Source organism: Podarcis muralis, chromosome 1, assembly GCF_964188315.1.
Source record: "Podarcis muralis chromosome 1, rPodMur119.hap1.1, whole genome shotgun sequence".
In the NCBI taxonomy this organism is placed as follows: domain Eukaryota; kingdom Metazoa; phylum Chordata; class Lepidosauria; order Squamata; family Lacertidae; genus Podarcis; species Podarcis muralis.
The window spans coordinates 32,732,312-32,748,221 of record NC_135655.1 but is presented as its reverse complement, the minus strand read 5'-3'; the positions used below and the strand labels follow the sequence as shown (position 1 = coordinate 32,748,221).

The 15,910-nt window shown below is 45.6% G+C and overlaps 1 protein-coding gene across 4 annotated transcripts in view; it reads left to right on the top strand.

The window, feature by feature from the left end:
• MIPOL1 (mirror-image polydactyly 1) overlaps nucleotides 1-15,910 on the top strand; it is a 193,236-nt gene that overhangs the window by 122,587 nt on the left and 54,739 nt on the right. For all 4 annotated transcript variants that reach the window (XM_077925815.1, XM_077925813.1, XM_077925823.1 and 1 more), the window contains one exon: nucleotides 12,402-12,496. In XM_077925815.1, coding sequence (XP_077781941.1) covers nucleotides 12,402-12,496 — 95 coding nt within the window. The remainder of the gene's footprint in view (nucleotides 1-12,401; nucleotides 12,497-15,910) is intronic.

Below are 15,910 nucleotides of genomic sequence, written 5' to 3'. Positions count from 1 at the left end.
ACCACATAGAAGCCTAGAGCTTGCCACAGAGCCTAGAGCTTGCCGATCGGAAGGTCGGTGGTTCGAATCCCCGCAACGGGGTGAGCTCCCGTTGCTCCATCCCTGCTCCTGCCCACCTAGCAGTTCGAAAGCACGTCAGAGTGCAAGTAGATAAATAGGTACCACTCCGGCGGGAAGGTAAACAATGTTTCCGTGCACTGCTCTGGTTCGCCAGAAGCGGCTTAGTCATGCTCGCCACATGACCTGGAAGCTGTCTGTGGAGGAATGTCGGCTCCCTCGGCATATACAGCGAGATGAGCGCCGCAACCCCAGAGTCGTCCGCGACTGGACCTAACAGTCAGGGGTACCTTTACCTTTATTGCTTCTATATATGGAGGTTCTGTTCTTAGCTATAGCAGTTGATGTGCATAGATGTCCTTTATGACATTGTTAGGGATAGAGGCATCTGTCCATTTTGATTACTCCCACTTTCTCTTTTTTCCAGTCTTAAGTTTAGTTTTCCACATTTCCACATCAGTCTGTAATTTTTTTAGGAATGAAAAAGTCCTCATGAAAACGCATAATAATAATAAATTTTTATTTGTATCCCGCTCTCCCTGGCCAAAGCCGGGCTCAGAGTGGCTAACAACAGGTAAACAACAGAGCAGCTAACAACATCAGCATTGTAGTGTGAATTTCTTCTTGCATTGGCTCCCAGTACGTTTCCGAGCACAATTCAAAGTGTTGGTGCTGACCTGTAAAGCCCTAAACGGCCTCGGTCCAGTATACCTGAAGGAGCGTCTCCACCCCCATCATTCTGCCCGGACACTGAGGTCCAGCGCCAAGGGCCTTCTGGCGGTTCCCTCATTGCGAGAAGCAAAGCTACAGGGAACCAGGCAGAGGGCCTTTTCAGTAGTGGCGCCCGCCCTGTGGAACGCCCTTCCAGCAGATGTCAAAGTGATAAATAACTACCTGACATTCAAGAGACATCTTAAGGCAGCCCTGTTCAGGGAAGTTTTTAACATGTGATATTTCATTGTATTTTTGGTTTTTATGGAAGCCGCCCAGAGTGGCTGGGGAGGCCCAGCCAGATGGGCGGGGTATAAATAATAAATTATTATTATTATTATTATTATTATTATTATTATATACACATCTTTCTAATTTTGCCCAATATACACCTTTTTGCAAAGCAGTTTGGCCTAATGTAAAGCATTTATTGTGCTATCTTCACAAATATTTGCATTTTATGTACATTTTATTGTAATACATGTATTTATTTATTATTACCGTATTACCTGTTTGGAGACCTGCATGGCAGAATTCAGATTAGTGCAGATTTTGAAGGATGGCTGTGCCTTGGCTTGCATATTTGGTCTCAACATGTGTGAAGTAGTAGGTTTACCTATCATTGTGAACTGAATTGATTCCCCCTCCCCCCATGGTTCCAATAGGGCAGGACTTCCCCACCAACAGAGGGGAGAGGGGCAGAACCAGGCAGGGTTAGGTGGAAGAACACCTCTGCCCCATCAAACCCCCTTCAGCACAGCAGATTGAGGGAAATCAGTGGGACCCAAGCTAGTCATTACTATACTAAGTACCCATTGATCTAGTATTTCATCGGGTACGGGTGTTGAAATTGTACAAATCATCAGTAATGTCCCACACTTAAGGTACAAAGAAAGTAAAGACTCTATTATAGATTATTTATTCTTCCATTTCATTGACTGGGCAGAACTATGAAATAATTTTCATGGACTTGCAATATTGCAATTCAATCTGGTAAATTGTTTAATACTTTCATTTTGTTTTTGCCAGAAATACGCTCGTTCTTTGCTATTCAAAATGACTTGATTAAACTTGCTGGAATAACATTTCGGTTGGCAAATATCTCTGTACAGTCAGTTATCCAATTGTCTTTTCGTTATGTTGAAAGGTAGAGAGGAAACAGGACCCAAGTGCTTGCCATTCAATGAATGGAGATTGCCTAACCTTCAAAACATTTCTGGCGTGACAGGTTCACTTCAGCAGGTGTTCAGGAGCTGAACTGTAAGGTAGTCACAGTGACAGCAGATGAGATCCTTTGAACAAACAAAAACAAAAGTATTGGCAAAGATTCCAAATGCAGAAGGGCATTGGCATGTAGGGGAAAGTTTACAGTTCGATTTTAACAGACTGCGGGTTTGCACACGGTAGTTTCGTTTGCAGCGGCTGATATTTGCTCTCATTGGCATCTTTCGAGATCATTGCAAAAAAGTGGTTAAAAGCAGGGGTAAATTTGGCAAAATCGTTACTAAGGGATCATAAGGATTTTTGCTCTAATAGGGAGCCGCCATGTGTGTGCTCAAGACAAAAACAAAACATCCACTTATTTTAACAGAGCAAGATTTTACAACCTTAGATGTTGCATTGCTATGAATTCACAATTCTCCTTTTTCTTCCTATTTGTTTATTTATTTCCTTGCTTGACACACCACCTTTCCATTAGCATGCTCAAGGCAGCTAACAGAATCAACGCTGTGCAAAACAGTTGCCGCATGTCATTTCAGAATGGCTGGGAACAGAGTTAGGCATCTTTTTGTGACATGTTATAATAATCTGATAGATAACATGAGAGCTGCCTCCTGCTGGCAAATGATTGTGCTGGGTGGCCAAAGCAAGAGTGGCAAATGGAGAACTAGCAATAATGGCAGGGAAGTTGTTCGTCTGGTTGGCTCTTGGTCTAATCTAAAAGAGCTCTTGTTTCCGTTGGTAAACTGGAGGCTAGTATGTTCAATAGCTAATATCTAAGATGTACCTAACATAATTAAATTGCTGGCTGCCAAAAAAAATAATGGGGAGTGGAAGGTTTTCCCAGTGCTCTCCATGCTCCTGTCTTTGCTGCAAGCTTTGGAAGTTACTTTTGTAAGAAGTTGAGTGCTAAGTCAAGAACCATTTCCATTACTTGATTATGTACCATCCAGAGGAAACAGATGCATACAATTGACTTCTATCAGAATATTAATATTTCCTACTTGAGCAGCAACATTTGTGGCAAGGAAAAATTTTTGATTGCTTAAGGCTGCTCTTCTAACCCCACTTACATGAGAGTAAGCTCCATTGAATTCAATAGGACTTACTTCTTCGAAGACATGGATAGAAGTGCACTTAATATTGTAGGGGAGCCCTCTCCTTTTGAGCCACAGGTCTGGCCTTCCTTTATGGCTGACACAGAAACCAAGTTTGCTGGCAGAGAAGCAAGCGAGTGATCCATCCCTCTTCTGCCAGTCCGGTCACTTGGCTGCATGGAATTCCTTGTTGCTTATGGCAACCAGGTGAGTTGTTAAATACAAAGCTGAGCAGTATCAGAAGACGCTGCCCCCCCCCACCTCCAATATGAAAACTCTGAATCATGAGAATGCAATGGTTCATTCTTGAACCAGACATTACAATTTGGAGAGGATATATATATATACCTGTTGTCTTTGTCCATGGAGTTTTCTTGGCAGGGATACTGGAGTGGCTTGCCGGTTCCTCCTCCAGGTGGATCACGTTTGGTCAAAACTCTCCACTATGACCTGTTCATCTTGGGTGCCCTGCTCGGCATAGTTCATAGCTTCTCTGAGTTCTTCAAGCCCCTTCGCCACGGCAAGGCAGTGATCCATGAAGGGGTTGGACAGTGTTCTCGAAGCTACCAGCATGAGTCTGACCAAACTGCGGGAGGCAGTGGAAGACAGAAGTGCCTGGCGTGCTCTGGTCCATGGGGTCACGAAGAGTCGGACACGACTAAACGAATAAACAACAACAACAACATATATATATATATATATATAATATATATACAGTGGTACCTCGGGTTACATACGCTTCAGGTTACATATGCTTTAGGTTACAGACTCCACTAACCCAGAAATAGTACCTCTGGTTAAGAACTTTGCTTCAGGATGAGAACAGAAATCGTGCAGCAGCGGCAGCAGGAGGCCCCATTAGCTAAAGTGGTGCTTCAGGTTAAGAACAGTTTCAGGTTAAGAAGGGACCTCCGGAACGAATTAAGTTCTTAACCCGAGGTACCACTGTATCCAAGTATGCTTAAGCAGATCCTATGAATAAAAATCATAATGATGAAAGGAGAAAGTATTTACCTTTGACGTTAAAGCACACTTCTTTTCATCTTCAAGATAGCATAATCTACTAGTTCAGTTTGCCCTGGGATCTTCCATTTTCTGCTTTTGGTCAAAACCTCTCTCTCTGTGTCCTAGGAGATGCCACTATCTCTCAGACACCCTGTTCAGTGTGCATTCCTTGAATGCCCATCATCACCAGTGCTTTTAATTCAGGAAGAATAAAGAAGAAGCCAAGGGGGAAAGTGGTGCCAAGGAAGTGCTGCCACTAAACAGGACGAAAGAGAAATAGGATTTTTTTATTTTAAAAAATGCATTGTATGCAACAATAGTTATATTGAATTTGGGCTAAGGCTACATTCATATCACAGAGCTGTAGTTTGTTAAGAGTGCTGAGAGCTCTTGGAAAGAAGAAAGTGTCCCAGCTGAAGAAGATTGGCAAGTTAAATTAATGGAATATGCTGAAATGGCAAAACTGACAGTGAAATTAAGAGAAAGAGATGACAACGAATTTAAGGAAGAATGGAAGGACTTTGCTGCATATATACAGAAGCAATGTACACAGGCTAATACATTGGCAGGGTTTTGAGAATACTTGTAATTTTATTATGACTGGACAATAAGTAATTCAAATGGTTAAAACTTTATAATGGACATGTAGTACATTGATATACAATGGAACCAAGAAAGGGAATAGGGGGGAATCAATCTGTTTTGTTTTTGTTTTTATTGTTGTTTGCTTTGTTTTTGTTATTGTGTAAAATTAATAAAATGTTATGGGGGGGGAAGAGTGCTGAGAGCTCTTAAGAGATCCCTATTCCACTCCCAGAGCTATAAAGTCCCAGGATCAACAATCAGTCCCTCTCTACAGGGAACTCTGGGGATTGTAGTTCCGGAAGGGGAAGCACCCTTTACATCTGCAGGTGTGGCAGCAGATATGCTGGACCGTTGTTTTGCCTTGGTAATGGCCTGGATGAGAGCCAATAAACTGAAGCTCAATCCAGATAAGACTGAGGGACTGTTAGTGGGTGGTTCCCTAGACCTTACGGATGGGGGGGGGGGTGCCTGTTCTTGATGGAGTTATACTCCATCTGATGGAGTAGGTACATACCTTGGGGGTAGTTCTGGATCCATTGTTGTTGCTTGAGGCTCAGGTAGCCTCTATCCCTCAAAAACCTCCATTTTCAGCTCAAAAATCAAAACTGCAGAATATCTGGTACATTCCTAATACTGGATCTAGGGAAGAGATTATGGGGACAAAGTAGTTTTCAAACATTTGCCATAAGCAAATTAGAAGTAAGCAGCACATCAGCCGCACACAAAACACTACCAAACCATTCTACGTTCTAAATCTTATATTAATAATCCAAAAATTGAGAGAACAAGGATCATTGGATTATTAATATAAGATTTAGAACGTAGAATGGTTTGGCAGTGTTTTGTGTGCCGCTTATGTGCTGCTTACTTCATACTGGTCTACTACAAGAATTGGCAGCAAAGGTTCATTTCTTCAGTATAAGCAAATTAGAAAGCAATTGGGGTTCTTGTTGTTGTTGTTGTTTTGCCAATGAGAAGCAGCAGTGTTACAAGAATGACAGTAGATTAGATTAAATGTTGAACAAAGGTTTCTAACTGAAAGATTTAAGTCATAGAAACTTGTCAACGAACTTTTTAAAGAAGGCCTTAGATAAACAATTATCAGAGCTGCTTAAGGTATAATGATTCCTGTCTTAGTGTGGTAGGGGTTGAACTGGGTAATCCTTGAGATTCTTTCCAGCACTGCAATTCTAGGCAAACAACATTGTTCTTTAGCTTTCCTAAAATACCACATCCATTAAAATCTTTCTTAGTAGACTACTCCATATTGCTGTCACATTTCAAAGTTCCAAATGACACTCAAAGTAAACCCACTGAAATCAATGGACATGACTCGATTAAGTTGATTACTTTTGATGAGCATCCTCTGCGCATGACATTACCAAAAAGATCTCGGTTGATGTAGAATTTGCCTGTAGTCTCATATGCCTGTTGCCCTGGAATTACAGAAGCACAGGGGGAAAGCACCTTGCCCCACGCCACTGTCCAAAAGAATTCAACTGCTATTGGCGCTGTGGGTTAAACCACAGAGCCTAGGGCTTGCCGATCAGAAGGTTGGCAGTTCGAATCCCTACGATGGGGTGAGCTCCCATTGCTCGGTCCCTGCTCCTGCCAACCTAGCAGTTCGAAAGCACCTCAAAGTGCAAGTACCGTATTTTTCGCACCATAGGACGCACTTTTTCCCTCCTAAAAAGCAAGGGAAAATGTGTGTGCGTCCTATGGAGCGAATGCAGGGGGGAGGCAGGCGGGAAAAGCCCTCAAGAGCCGCACACAAGCTTCGTGCGCTCTTGTGGGCTTTTCTCCAGGAGGGAGAAGGGACTGACTGGCTGCAGCAGTCCCTTCTCCCTCCTGGGGGAAAAGCCCCCAAGAGCAGCACCCTTTTTAAAGGCTGCGCGGCTCTTGCGGGCTTTTCTACGAGGTGGGGGAATCCCCCCACCTCCCAGAAAAGCCAGGAGAAGCCGCACAGCCCCTTTAAAGAGCGTGCGGCTTCTGCGGGAGGTGGGGGAAGCTGCAGCAGATTCCCTCCTCCCGGGCTCCCTTTGAAGCGGCAATGTGGGAGGGGAGCAGCTTACACTCGTGTAAGCAGCTCCTCTCCCACTTTCCTCCTTCAAAGCAACCACGGAGGAGGGAAGGAAGAGGACCATGGATCCTCCGCTGCTGGAGGCTTCAGCAGATTCCCCCCTCCGTGATTGCTTTGAAGCAGGAAAGTGGGAGGGGGGCAGCTTACACTCGTGTAAGCAGCTCCTCTCCCACTTTCCTCCTTCAAAGCAACTACGGAGGAGGGAAGGAAGAGGACCATGGATCCTCCTCTGCTGGAGGCTTCAGCGGATTCCCCCCTCCGTGATTGCTTTGAAGCAGGAAAGTGGGAGGGGGGCAGCTTACACTCGTGTAAGCAGCTCCTCTCCCACTTTCCTCCTTCAAAGCAACTACGGAGGAGGGAAGGAAGAGGACCATGGATCCTCCGCTGCTGGAGGCTTCAGCAGATTCCCCCCTCCGTGATTGCTTTGAAGCAGGAAAGTGGGAGGGGGGCAGCTTACACTCGTGTAAGCAGCTCCTCTCCCACTTTCCTCCTTCAAAGCAACTACGGAGGAGGGAAGGAAGAGGACCATGGATCCTCCGCTGCTGGAGGCTTCAGCAGATTCCCCCCTCCGTGATTGCTTTGAAGCAGGAAAGTGGGAGGGGGGCAGCTTACACTCGTGTAAGCAGCTCCTCTCCCACTTTCCTCCTTCAAAGCAACCACGGAGGAGGGAAGGAAGAGGACCATGGATCCTCCGCTGCTGGAGGCTTCAGCAGATTCCCCCCTCCGTGATTGCTTTGAAGCAGGAAAGTGGGAGGGGAGCAGCTTACACTCGTGTAAGCAGCTCCTCTCCCACTTTCCTCCTTCAAAGCAACCACGGAGGAGGGAAGGAAGAGGACCATGGATCCTCCGCTGCTGGAGGCTTCAGCAGATTCCCCCCTCCGTGATTGCTTTGAAGCAGGAAAGTGGGAGGGGAGCAGCTTACACTCGTGTAAGCAGCTCCTCTCCCACTTTCCTCCTTCAAAGCAACTACGGAGGAGGGAAGGAAGAGGACCATGGATCCTCCGCTGCTCGAGGCTGCAGCGGATTCCTCCTCCGTAATTGCTTTGAAGCAGGAAAGCGGGAGGGGGGCAGTTTACACTCGTGTAAGCAGCTCCTCTCCCACTTTCCTGCTTCAAAGCAACCACGGAGGAGGGAAGGAGGGGACCCATGGATCCTCTTCGCTGCTCGAGGCTGCAGCAGATTCCCTCGTCCCGGGCTCCCTTTGAAGCAGCAAAGTGGGAGGGGAGCAGCTTACACTCGTGTAAGCAGCTCCTCTCCCACTTTCCTCCTTCAAAGCAACTACGGAGGAGAGAAGGAAGGGGACCATGGATCCTCCGCTGCTCACGGCTGCAGCGGATTCCTCCTCCGTGATTGCTGGGAGCTTCTCTGGGCAGGAATTCCCTCAGCTTAAGTGGGGTGGGGGAAGTGTGGCAGGTAGGGGGGTACCTACCTAGACACTGAAGCCACATGTCTCTTAGATGAAAATTGGGAGTGAGCATTGTGTGAAGTGGCTGTGGATCTCCTGCCGCAGAACTGTAGGACTGTATAGAGTTGGGAGGGCCACCCAAGGGTCATCTAGCCCAGCCCCCTCACAATGTAGGAATCACAGCTAAAGAACGCCAGGCAGATGGTCCCCCAACCGCTGCTTAAAAGCCTCCAGTGGTGGAGACCCCAAACACCTTCCGAGGTCATAGAATTGCAGGGTTGGAAGGGAACCCCAGGAGTCATCTAGTCCAGCCCCCGTGGACAGCGGGCGCAATCCATCCCATTGCGCAAGACTAAAGATGCTGTGCAAGGCTAAAGAAGAAGCCAAGGCAGGGATGGATCGTGCTTGCTGCCTTGTCTTCTTCTTTAGCTGCACTGGAGAGGTTTAGCTCCTGGCTGGAGAAGTTGCGCGGCTATGGATCCCGCGCGCTGTCTTGGCTTCTTTGCTCTTTGGGGCTGGGGGGGGGGACCCGGGCTTCCCCCGCAGCCCCGAGAAGCTCTGGGAGAAGTGGACAGGCTGCGTGCAGCCTGTCCGTTGCTCTTTGGGGCTGGGGGGGGGGGGATAATATTTTTTTCCTTGATTTCCCCCTCTAAAAACTAGGTGCGTCCTGTGGTCCGGTGCGTCCAATAGAGCGAAAAATACGGTAGATAAATCCCACTCTGGCGGGAAGGTAAATGGCGTTTCCGTGCGCTGCTCTGGTTCGCCAGAAGCGACTTAGTCATGCTGGCCACATGACCCGGAAGTTGTACGCCGGCTCCCTCGGCCAATAAAGCGAGATGAGCGCCGCAACCCCAGAGTCAGCCACGACTGGACCTAATGGTCAGGAATCCCTTTACCTTTACTATTCAAGGAAGAACACCAGTCAGGAAAGATCAACCTGGCTCAAACTGGGTATAAACATAGGCGCCGACTCCATGGGGCTTGAGGGGGCCCGAGCCCCCTCAAAAATTCGTTTGGGGGGGCTCCGCCCCCCCAATAATCTCCGGCGCCCCTCCAGCAGAGCGCCATCGCCGCCCCTCCCCCAGCCCAAAATGCACAGGGAGGGGCGGGCTGCATGCCTCCTGCCCTCCCTCCCGACCAAAAGCTCCACCCAATTTCCTTTGGAGCTGATTAATAGGCGCAGCACGCTCTCCCCTATTCGCTCACGAGGAGGCGGCGCCACTTTATTTGCATATTCATGAGCTTATTTATTATTCATGAGCTTTCCCGGGCCCCCCCAATATTTTTTATAAGTCCGCGTCCCTGGGTATAAATCATTATACATCATCACTTTGTTTTGGCCTTGATAAACTGATCTCTCACCTCTGCCTTTTTCTCTTACTCTCCCTTTCTTGTGTGTCTTGTCTCTTTTTAGTTTTGTAAGCCTAATGGCAGGGCCTTTCTCTGTCTCTCTTTCTCTTTATTGACGAGCGACAAAAAGGGAGGTTAAAAATCTGGCATAGAAATACATGGCAAATGAGAGAATGGTATTTGCTAGCCAGCTATTTTATTGCAGTGCAAACTTCCCGGATAAGATTTAAGAACATAATAATAGCCTGCTGGATCAGGTCAATGGCCCATATCGTCCAGCATCCTGTTCTCTCCATGGCCAACCAGAGGCCTGTGATAAACCAGGAAGCAGGACATGAGCGCAAGAAGACTCTCCCCTTCTGTGGTTTCCAGCAACTGGTGTCTGGAAGCATTGCTGTCTCCACCTATGGAGGTAGACCATAGCCATCATGGCCAGTAACCATTGATAGGCTTCTCCTCCAGCTCATTGAAATGCTAAACTGAAAGCAAGTGGGGGCTCGCAAGATTGTGCTCCATATGATAACAATAAATATCCAGCCCTAGATATCAGGAATAAGCCGGCTTCATAACATCTAATTTTCTGTATGCATGGATTTTTATGATACTGGTTTATTTGTATTTGTATGTGTCCCCCTCTCCATCTGAGATGCTACAACCAAGACACAGGTTTACCACCTTAGTGAGGATTGGGCTTCTGTCACAGGTAGCAGGCACCTAAATCCCAGATTGGAATGTTTGCTATTGTCTCTGCCTTACCAGAATTCGGCTCCCATCCTACACATTATACTCAGGAGATTAACTGCAAGCCTAGTATTATTATTTTTTCCTCTTTCTCAGGGACTGATTGCCTTGAATCCATTTACGTCAATTCTCCCTTCTCTTATGTTGCAATAAACTAGAAGCTAATCTTGTGAAGTAGTACCAGACCAGTATGGGTTTAAGTGAAAGGAGAATCCAGACCTACATCTCCTGACCTTTATCCTAAAAGGATATCAGGTGTGATACCTCTCTAAAGAATCGAACTGGTAATCTCTTGGTGAGTGGGTGTGTCTGCTACAAACATTTCCTTCCAGTCTACGTTTCAATTGCAGTTCACAGTACACTGAAAATTGTCAAGGATGTTAATTATTGGCCTCTTGGAACAACCCACCTACTTTGATTCAGGCATGTTTTCCCCCAATATTTAAGAAGATTGGTTCACAAACGGTACAGTATAATTATAAAAAATAGCTTGGTTTGGCTAACATTCTTTTGTGGTTTTATATCTGTGAGCCTAAAAGGTTCAACACATAAATGGCTCAACCTGCAAATGGAATTTTAACTGCTTAATTCCAGGAATCAACTGTTTGCCTGTTCATGGAAGCAGAGTAAATGCCATTGTGCACATTTAACAGAGGAAGCAAGCACCTTGAGTTTTAGAGCAAATTCCTTGGCCAGGCGGGCATTGTTACCTCATCCTCTGCTTAGTATGGTATTGTTTCAGAGCTGCAAGGCTGGCTCAGTACATTTTCCTGTCTGGGAGTGAAGGATAAGATGGTGCCCTGTAGAAAAGCTGACTAGACCAGTAGCTGAATCATACTTCAACAGAGGAGATGAGGTAGAGGCCCGCCATACCTGAGGCACAGGGAGGCAGGTTGCATGGCACATAACTCTTTCCTCACCTACCGCCTATAGCAACAGCTCACTCTACCTAACAGTAGGGCTATCCTAACAAAAATATTGTGAGATATTGCATCTGGTCACCTTTTCCTTGCAGTACTCTTCTATCAGGAATACATTCTGTGGGATTGGATAAGGTAAATGCCTGAAAGAGTGCTGTGCGAGAAGGAACCCACAGATACAATGATTTAGCCCATGGTATTTTTTGCATACTTCACAGCCAGACAGGACACAATAAATGCTCTAGGCGAGATTGCCTTTGAAAAATGTTTGGACACTTCGGTTGTTATAGAATAAGGCTTCCAGGTGGTTGAGTGGAATAAGCTCGGAGCTTATTGTATCAAATTTACAGCAGCTACATTGGTTCTGTTTGGCTTTGGGGCCCAATTCATGTAATGGTAACCTAGAGACTGGATTACGGCAACGTGGTCTGTGTGGGGCTGCCCTTGGGCCTCGTTCAAAAACTCCCATCTGTTGCAGAACTCAGTGAGCTAGACTGCTAATAGCCTACAGCAGGCGTGGCCAACCTCGGCCCTCCAGCTGTTTTGGGACTACAATCCCCATCATCCCTGACCACTGGTCCTGTTAGCTAGGGAGTTGTATTCCCAAAACATCTGGAGGGCCAAGTTTGGCCATGCCTGGCCTACAGCATCAGACACCTCTGCTACAACATTTGCACTGACTGCCAAGCTTTTCCTGAGATCTCTTTGCTAGATTATATTTTAAAAAAAGAATAGTTAGAATTAATTGTTGAGGACAACAGCTCAATTAACAACTATTTATTGGTTGTATTTATATTCCTCATTCCTGCTAATGCATCCAAGGTGGTCTACTAGTCATTATGCTTATATGCCACCTCTGCCGTATGCCTCTGTATATCCACTGCTGGGAGCACCAGCAGGAAACTGCCACTGCAACCATGTCCTGTTTGTGAGCTTCTCAGGTACATTTGATTGGCCACTGTTGGAAACAGTAAGCTAGACTAGATAGGCCTTTAGTGTGATCCAGCAGGCCTCTAGATTGAATCCTGCAGGCACTTACCTGAAAGGCACTTACCTGAATAAGCCCCAGTGAACTCAGTGGGACTTACATACAAGTAAGCATGCATAGGGTTGCTCTTCAAGGCATTTGCATGGAACACAATGCCAACTTTTGTGTATAAAGTAATATATTTTTGTTATTTTGGGAAACTCAAGGAAAGGGGAAAATTAAACTGGCTTTCTCTTTATAGGAAAAATTGATGGCTATGCAACAAGAAAGAGAGGCAGCTGTTCAACAGTATAAAGAACTAGAAGAAGAGCTCCAGACCCTTCGCATTTATTACAGGTAATGTAATTTATATTACTGAAAAAGCAATGTCCAATGAAATGTGATTCCCTCCCCCCTATTGTGCTATTATTCCTAGGAATACAAAAAGCGAGAAAAGGGTCAGGGTAATAATATCCCTGAATTCAGTTTATCAGATGCATATTTTAGGGAGAAACTATATAGGACAAGAAAAAAATGTATCAAAGTTGCATGCCAAAAGACAAGTCAGGCAGCTCTAAGGTGCTGGTCAGGGCATCTGATGTCACTGGGGCCTGCCTCTCCCCTACAAACCCAACTGGCCCTTCCCCAGTATTCAGATCAGTGCCTCCCCAATTCTGCACTCTTGTCCTTTTCTTGCTTCCCCTCTGACCAGCCTTGCCAAGATGTCTCCATTGGGCTCATGAAGCTCACTGATGTGGGAGGAGGCTGACCTCCACTGGAGGAGAGGAACCCTTGACCTGAGGGTGTTCACATCTGTTGTAGCATGGAAGTTCAAAGCGAGGAAATATTTCTTATAATCCTTGAGCATGTTTTTTATCCAGAGACTGCTGTATTTCTATTTGATGATTCTTCTTTTTATTCCTTTTTTTAAAAAACAAAACACCATGGGGTTGCCCCCCAAAATAATAAAAACCGATTTAATCTAAAGAAGGAAAAAGTGGGGGTGGAGAAAAACAGAAAGGAATCTACCTCGGGCTCATGAGCCAAGAAAAAGTTGGCTGGGAATGAAGACAGGCAAGTTCTTTCTTTGTGTTGTGACTCAGGACAAGGTGCCATTCAGCCTGATTCAATACCTGAAAATCATTCCTGAAACAAAACTTTGCATGACAGTTAGGAGTTACAATGTTGCCAGTTAAACTGTTCTAATTTTCTAACCACTGTATTCCTGAGGTGGTGATTAATGCAAATCATAAAAACCCTGAGTGTTGTGCAAAGGCTGGGTTGGTACTGGAAAAAATTCATTCTCCTATGTAATAAAAAAACATAACGTTTACTGAAGTGAAGTACAGTTGTGCCTTGGAAGTCGGAACGGAATCCGTTCCAGAAGTCGACTTCCAAAACGTTCGGAAACCAAAGCGCATCTTCTGATTGGCTGCAGGAAGCTCTTGCATCCAATCGGAAGCCGCGGAAGTCCTGTCGGACGTTCGGCTTCCAAAAATAGTTTGCAAACCGGAACAGTCACTTTGAGGTTTGCGCTGTTTGGGAGCCAAAACGTTCAAGAACTAAGCTGTTCAGAAACCAAGGTATGACTGTATACAAAAGTAAGAGTCTTCTTAAAATAAAGGTGTGCCAGCATATTATAGCTTTATTTTATTTTTTAAGAAGGCTTAAAGGTGGATAAAGAAACATTTTCATCCTTGGTCGTGTTTCTGTGTTTCATGCCTGTATGTTTTAAGTTGTTTAAGAGACTTGGGAGGGCCTGTTCTTCATATACATTGTGTTGGTTCCAGAGGGCCATCACACAAGTGGAGGGGGATGGACTAGATGACTCTTGTGGTCCCCTTCAACTGTACAATGTTATGATTCTATAAGTGGAAGGCACTTCCCCTTGCTCAAGGGGCTTCATGGCTGCTGCCAACTCCCCGCCCCCATCTGCAGACGCTTGCACCATGTGCCACACCTTTCCCAAGGGTCCCGAGGGGTGTGTGCATGTGTGCAAGGGGCTGCAACAGGGAGGATGTTTTGGAAGTGGAGTTCCGTCGGTGGTTTGTGGGTCCAAACCATCATATCTATTTCTTTTCTTCTCGGGGCAATAAATGCCACAGGTATGTTTAAAATTAGTGCATTTTAAAGTTCTTACTTTATTTCCATTTCCTATAGCAAGAAAAGTATCACTTACACACACACACACACACACGAGAGAGAGAGAGAGAGAGAGAGAGAGAGAGAGAGAGAGAGGGTATGCATGGACAGAGGACTGTTAAAATTTTATGGATCCCTGCAGGTTGCAAAGTTTCACTGTATCCTTTGTAGCTAGTGGCTCCAGCACCTGAGATCAGGGGATCTCCCTTATGCCCAAATCTGTAAAGAAATACTCACATTCCAACTGCATATATTCTTGAACTGTGGGGAATACGCAGGGTGGAGGCTCTTAAATTTTATTTTCTTTTTAAGAAAAACAACAACCTGTAAGTGGCCTCATTATTCAAGACCTTTGACCAGATCTATGCCCTTAAAAAGAGGCTTGATAAACAGGTTAGTTTATCTGATTGATAATTGTCCAGGCAGGAGCCTTCCCAGACCAGTAGATGCCAAGAGTAAAAAACAACAACCGAAAACCAAATATATCCTGCTTCCTCCTTTCACCTTTCGGTCTCTTTCAGCACCTCCTGTATTCACTTACCGGTACTTAAAATTTGCCAAGTCACTTCCTCTTCCTGCTGCACTATGGGACATAAATTCTAACTCCTTCCCATACCCAGTCCTTTCATTCAGCCCACTTACACTTCTCTATTTTCTACCATTAAACATCCAATGAATCCCAAGCTCTTTAAGTCCCTGTTTCCCCGGGGTCTCCAGTCCCAAGCGGCTTGAGCTTGTACACACCTGTCAGCTTTGCTGAATCATCATTGCCTCTCTAATGGCCAATCTACACATGATTGCATTCGTTATTCTTCTTTAAAAGTGTGCTTAATGCTGACTGGCCCCCTCCCATTTTATTAAGGAAAATGAGCTTTGCCATGACATTTTGGCACTGCTTTCCCAATCCAGACTGGTACTTTGCACTGGCCCCCTCCCCACCCCATCTTCTTTTTTCCCTGGAAGATGCTGCTTTCTAACAGCGTTTCCTTGTGCTGCTCTGGTTCGCCAGAAGCGGCTTAGTCATGCTGGCCACATGACCCGGAAGCTGAACGCCGGCTCCCTCAGCCAATAAAGCGAGATGAGCGCCGCAACCCCAGAGTCGTCCGCGACTGGACCTAATGGTCAGGGGTACCTTTACTTTTTAATGCTGCTCCAATAACATTTGCCCCTAATATTCAAGTTGGGAAAGGAAAACATTTAAAACACCACGGAATTTCCTTTCTCAGAATGTGGTCTCTTTGCTTTCTCTCCCAGAACTCAAGGGCCACCACTGAAAACCGAACCAGACTTGCGAGTGTGAGGGTAGCTGGGAACTGGCTTTCCAAAATCTGGTATAGGGGAGAGTGTTCTCTTGAAGAAGAAAGGACACACTTCATCATAGGGTTTGGGGTTTTTTTATGGTGTAAATAGCAAAGGTCTAGAAGGACTTCCAAGTCCTATGTTAAGATTTATCTAATCACATTTTTTCAGAAGATTAAGTGCCCTTCTGACATAAAAAGCCTGGGCACCTGAAACTTCCATCATGTTGCCTTTCACAGGTAACATTTTTACTGTGTGCAAAAAGTACCCATTAGCAAGCGGAGAGATGTCCAGGGATGTCACCATTTATTATTTGTGAAGTGCTTAGTG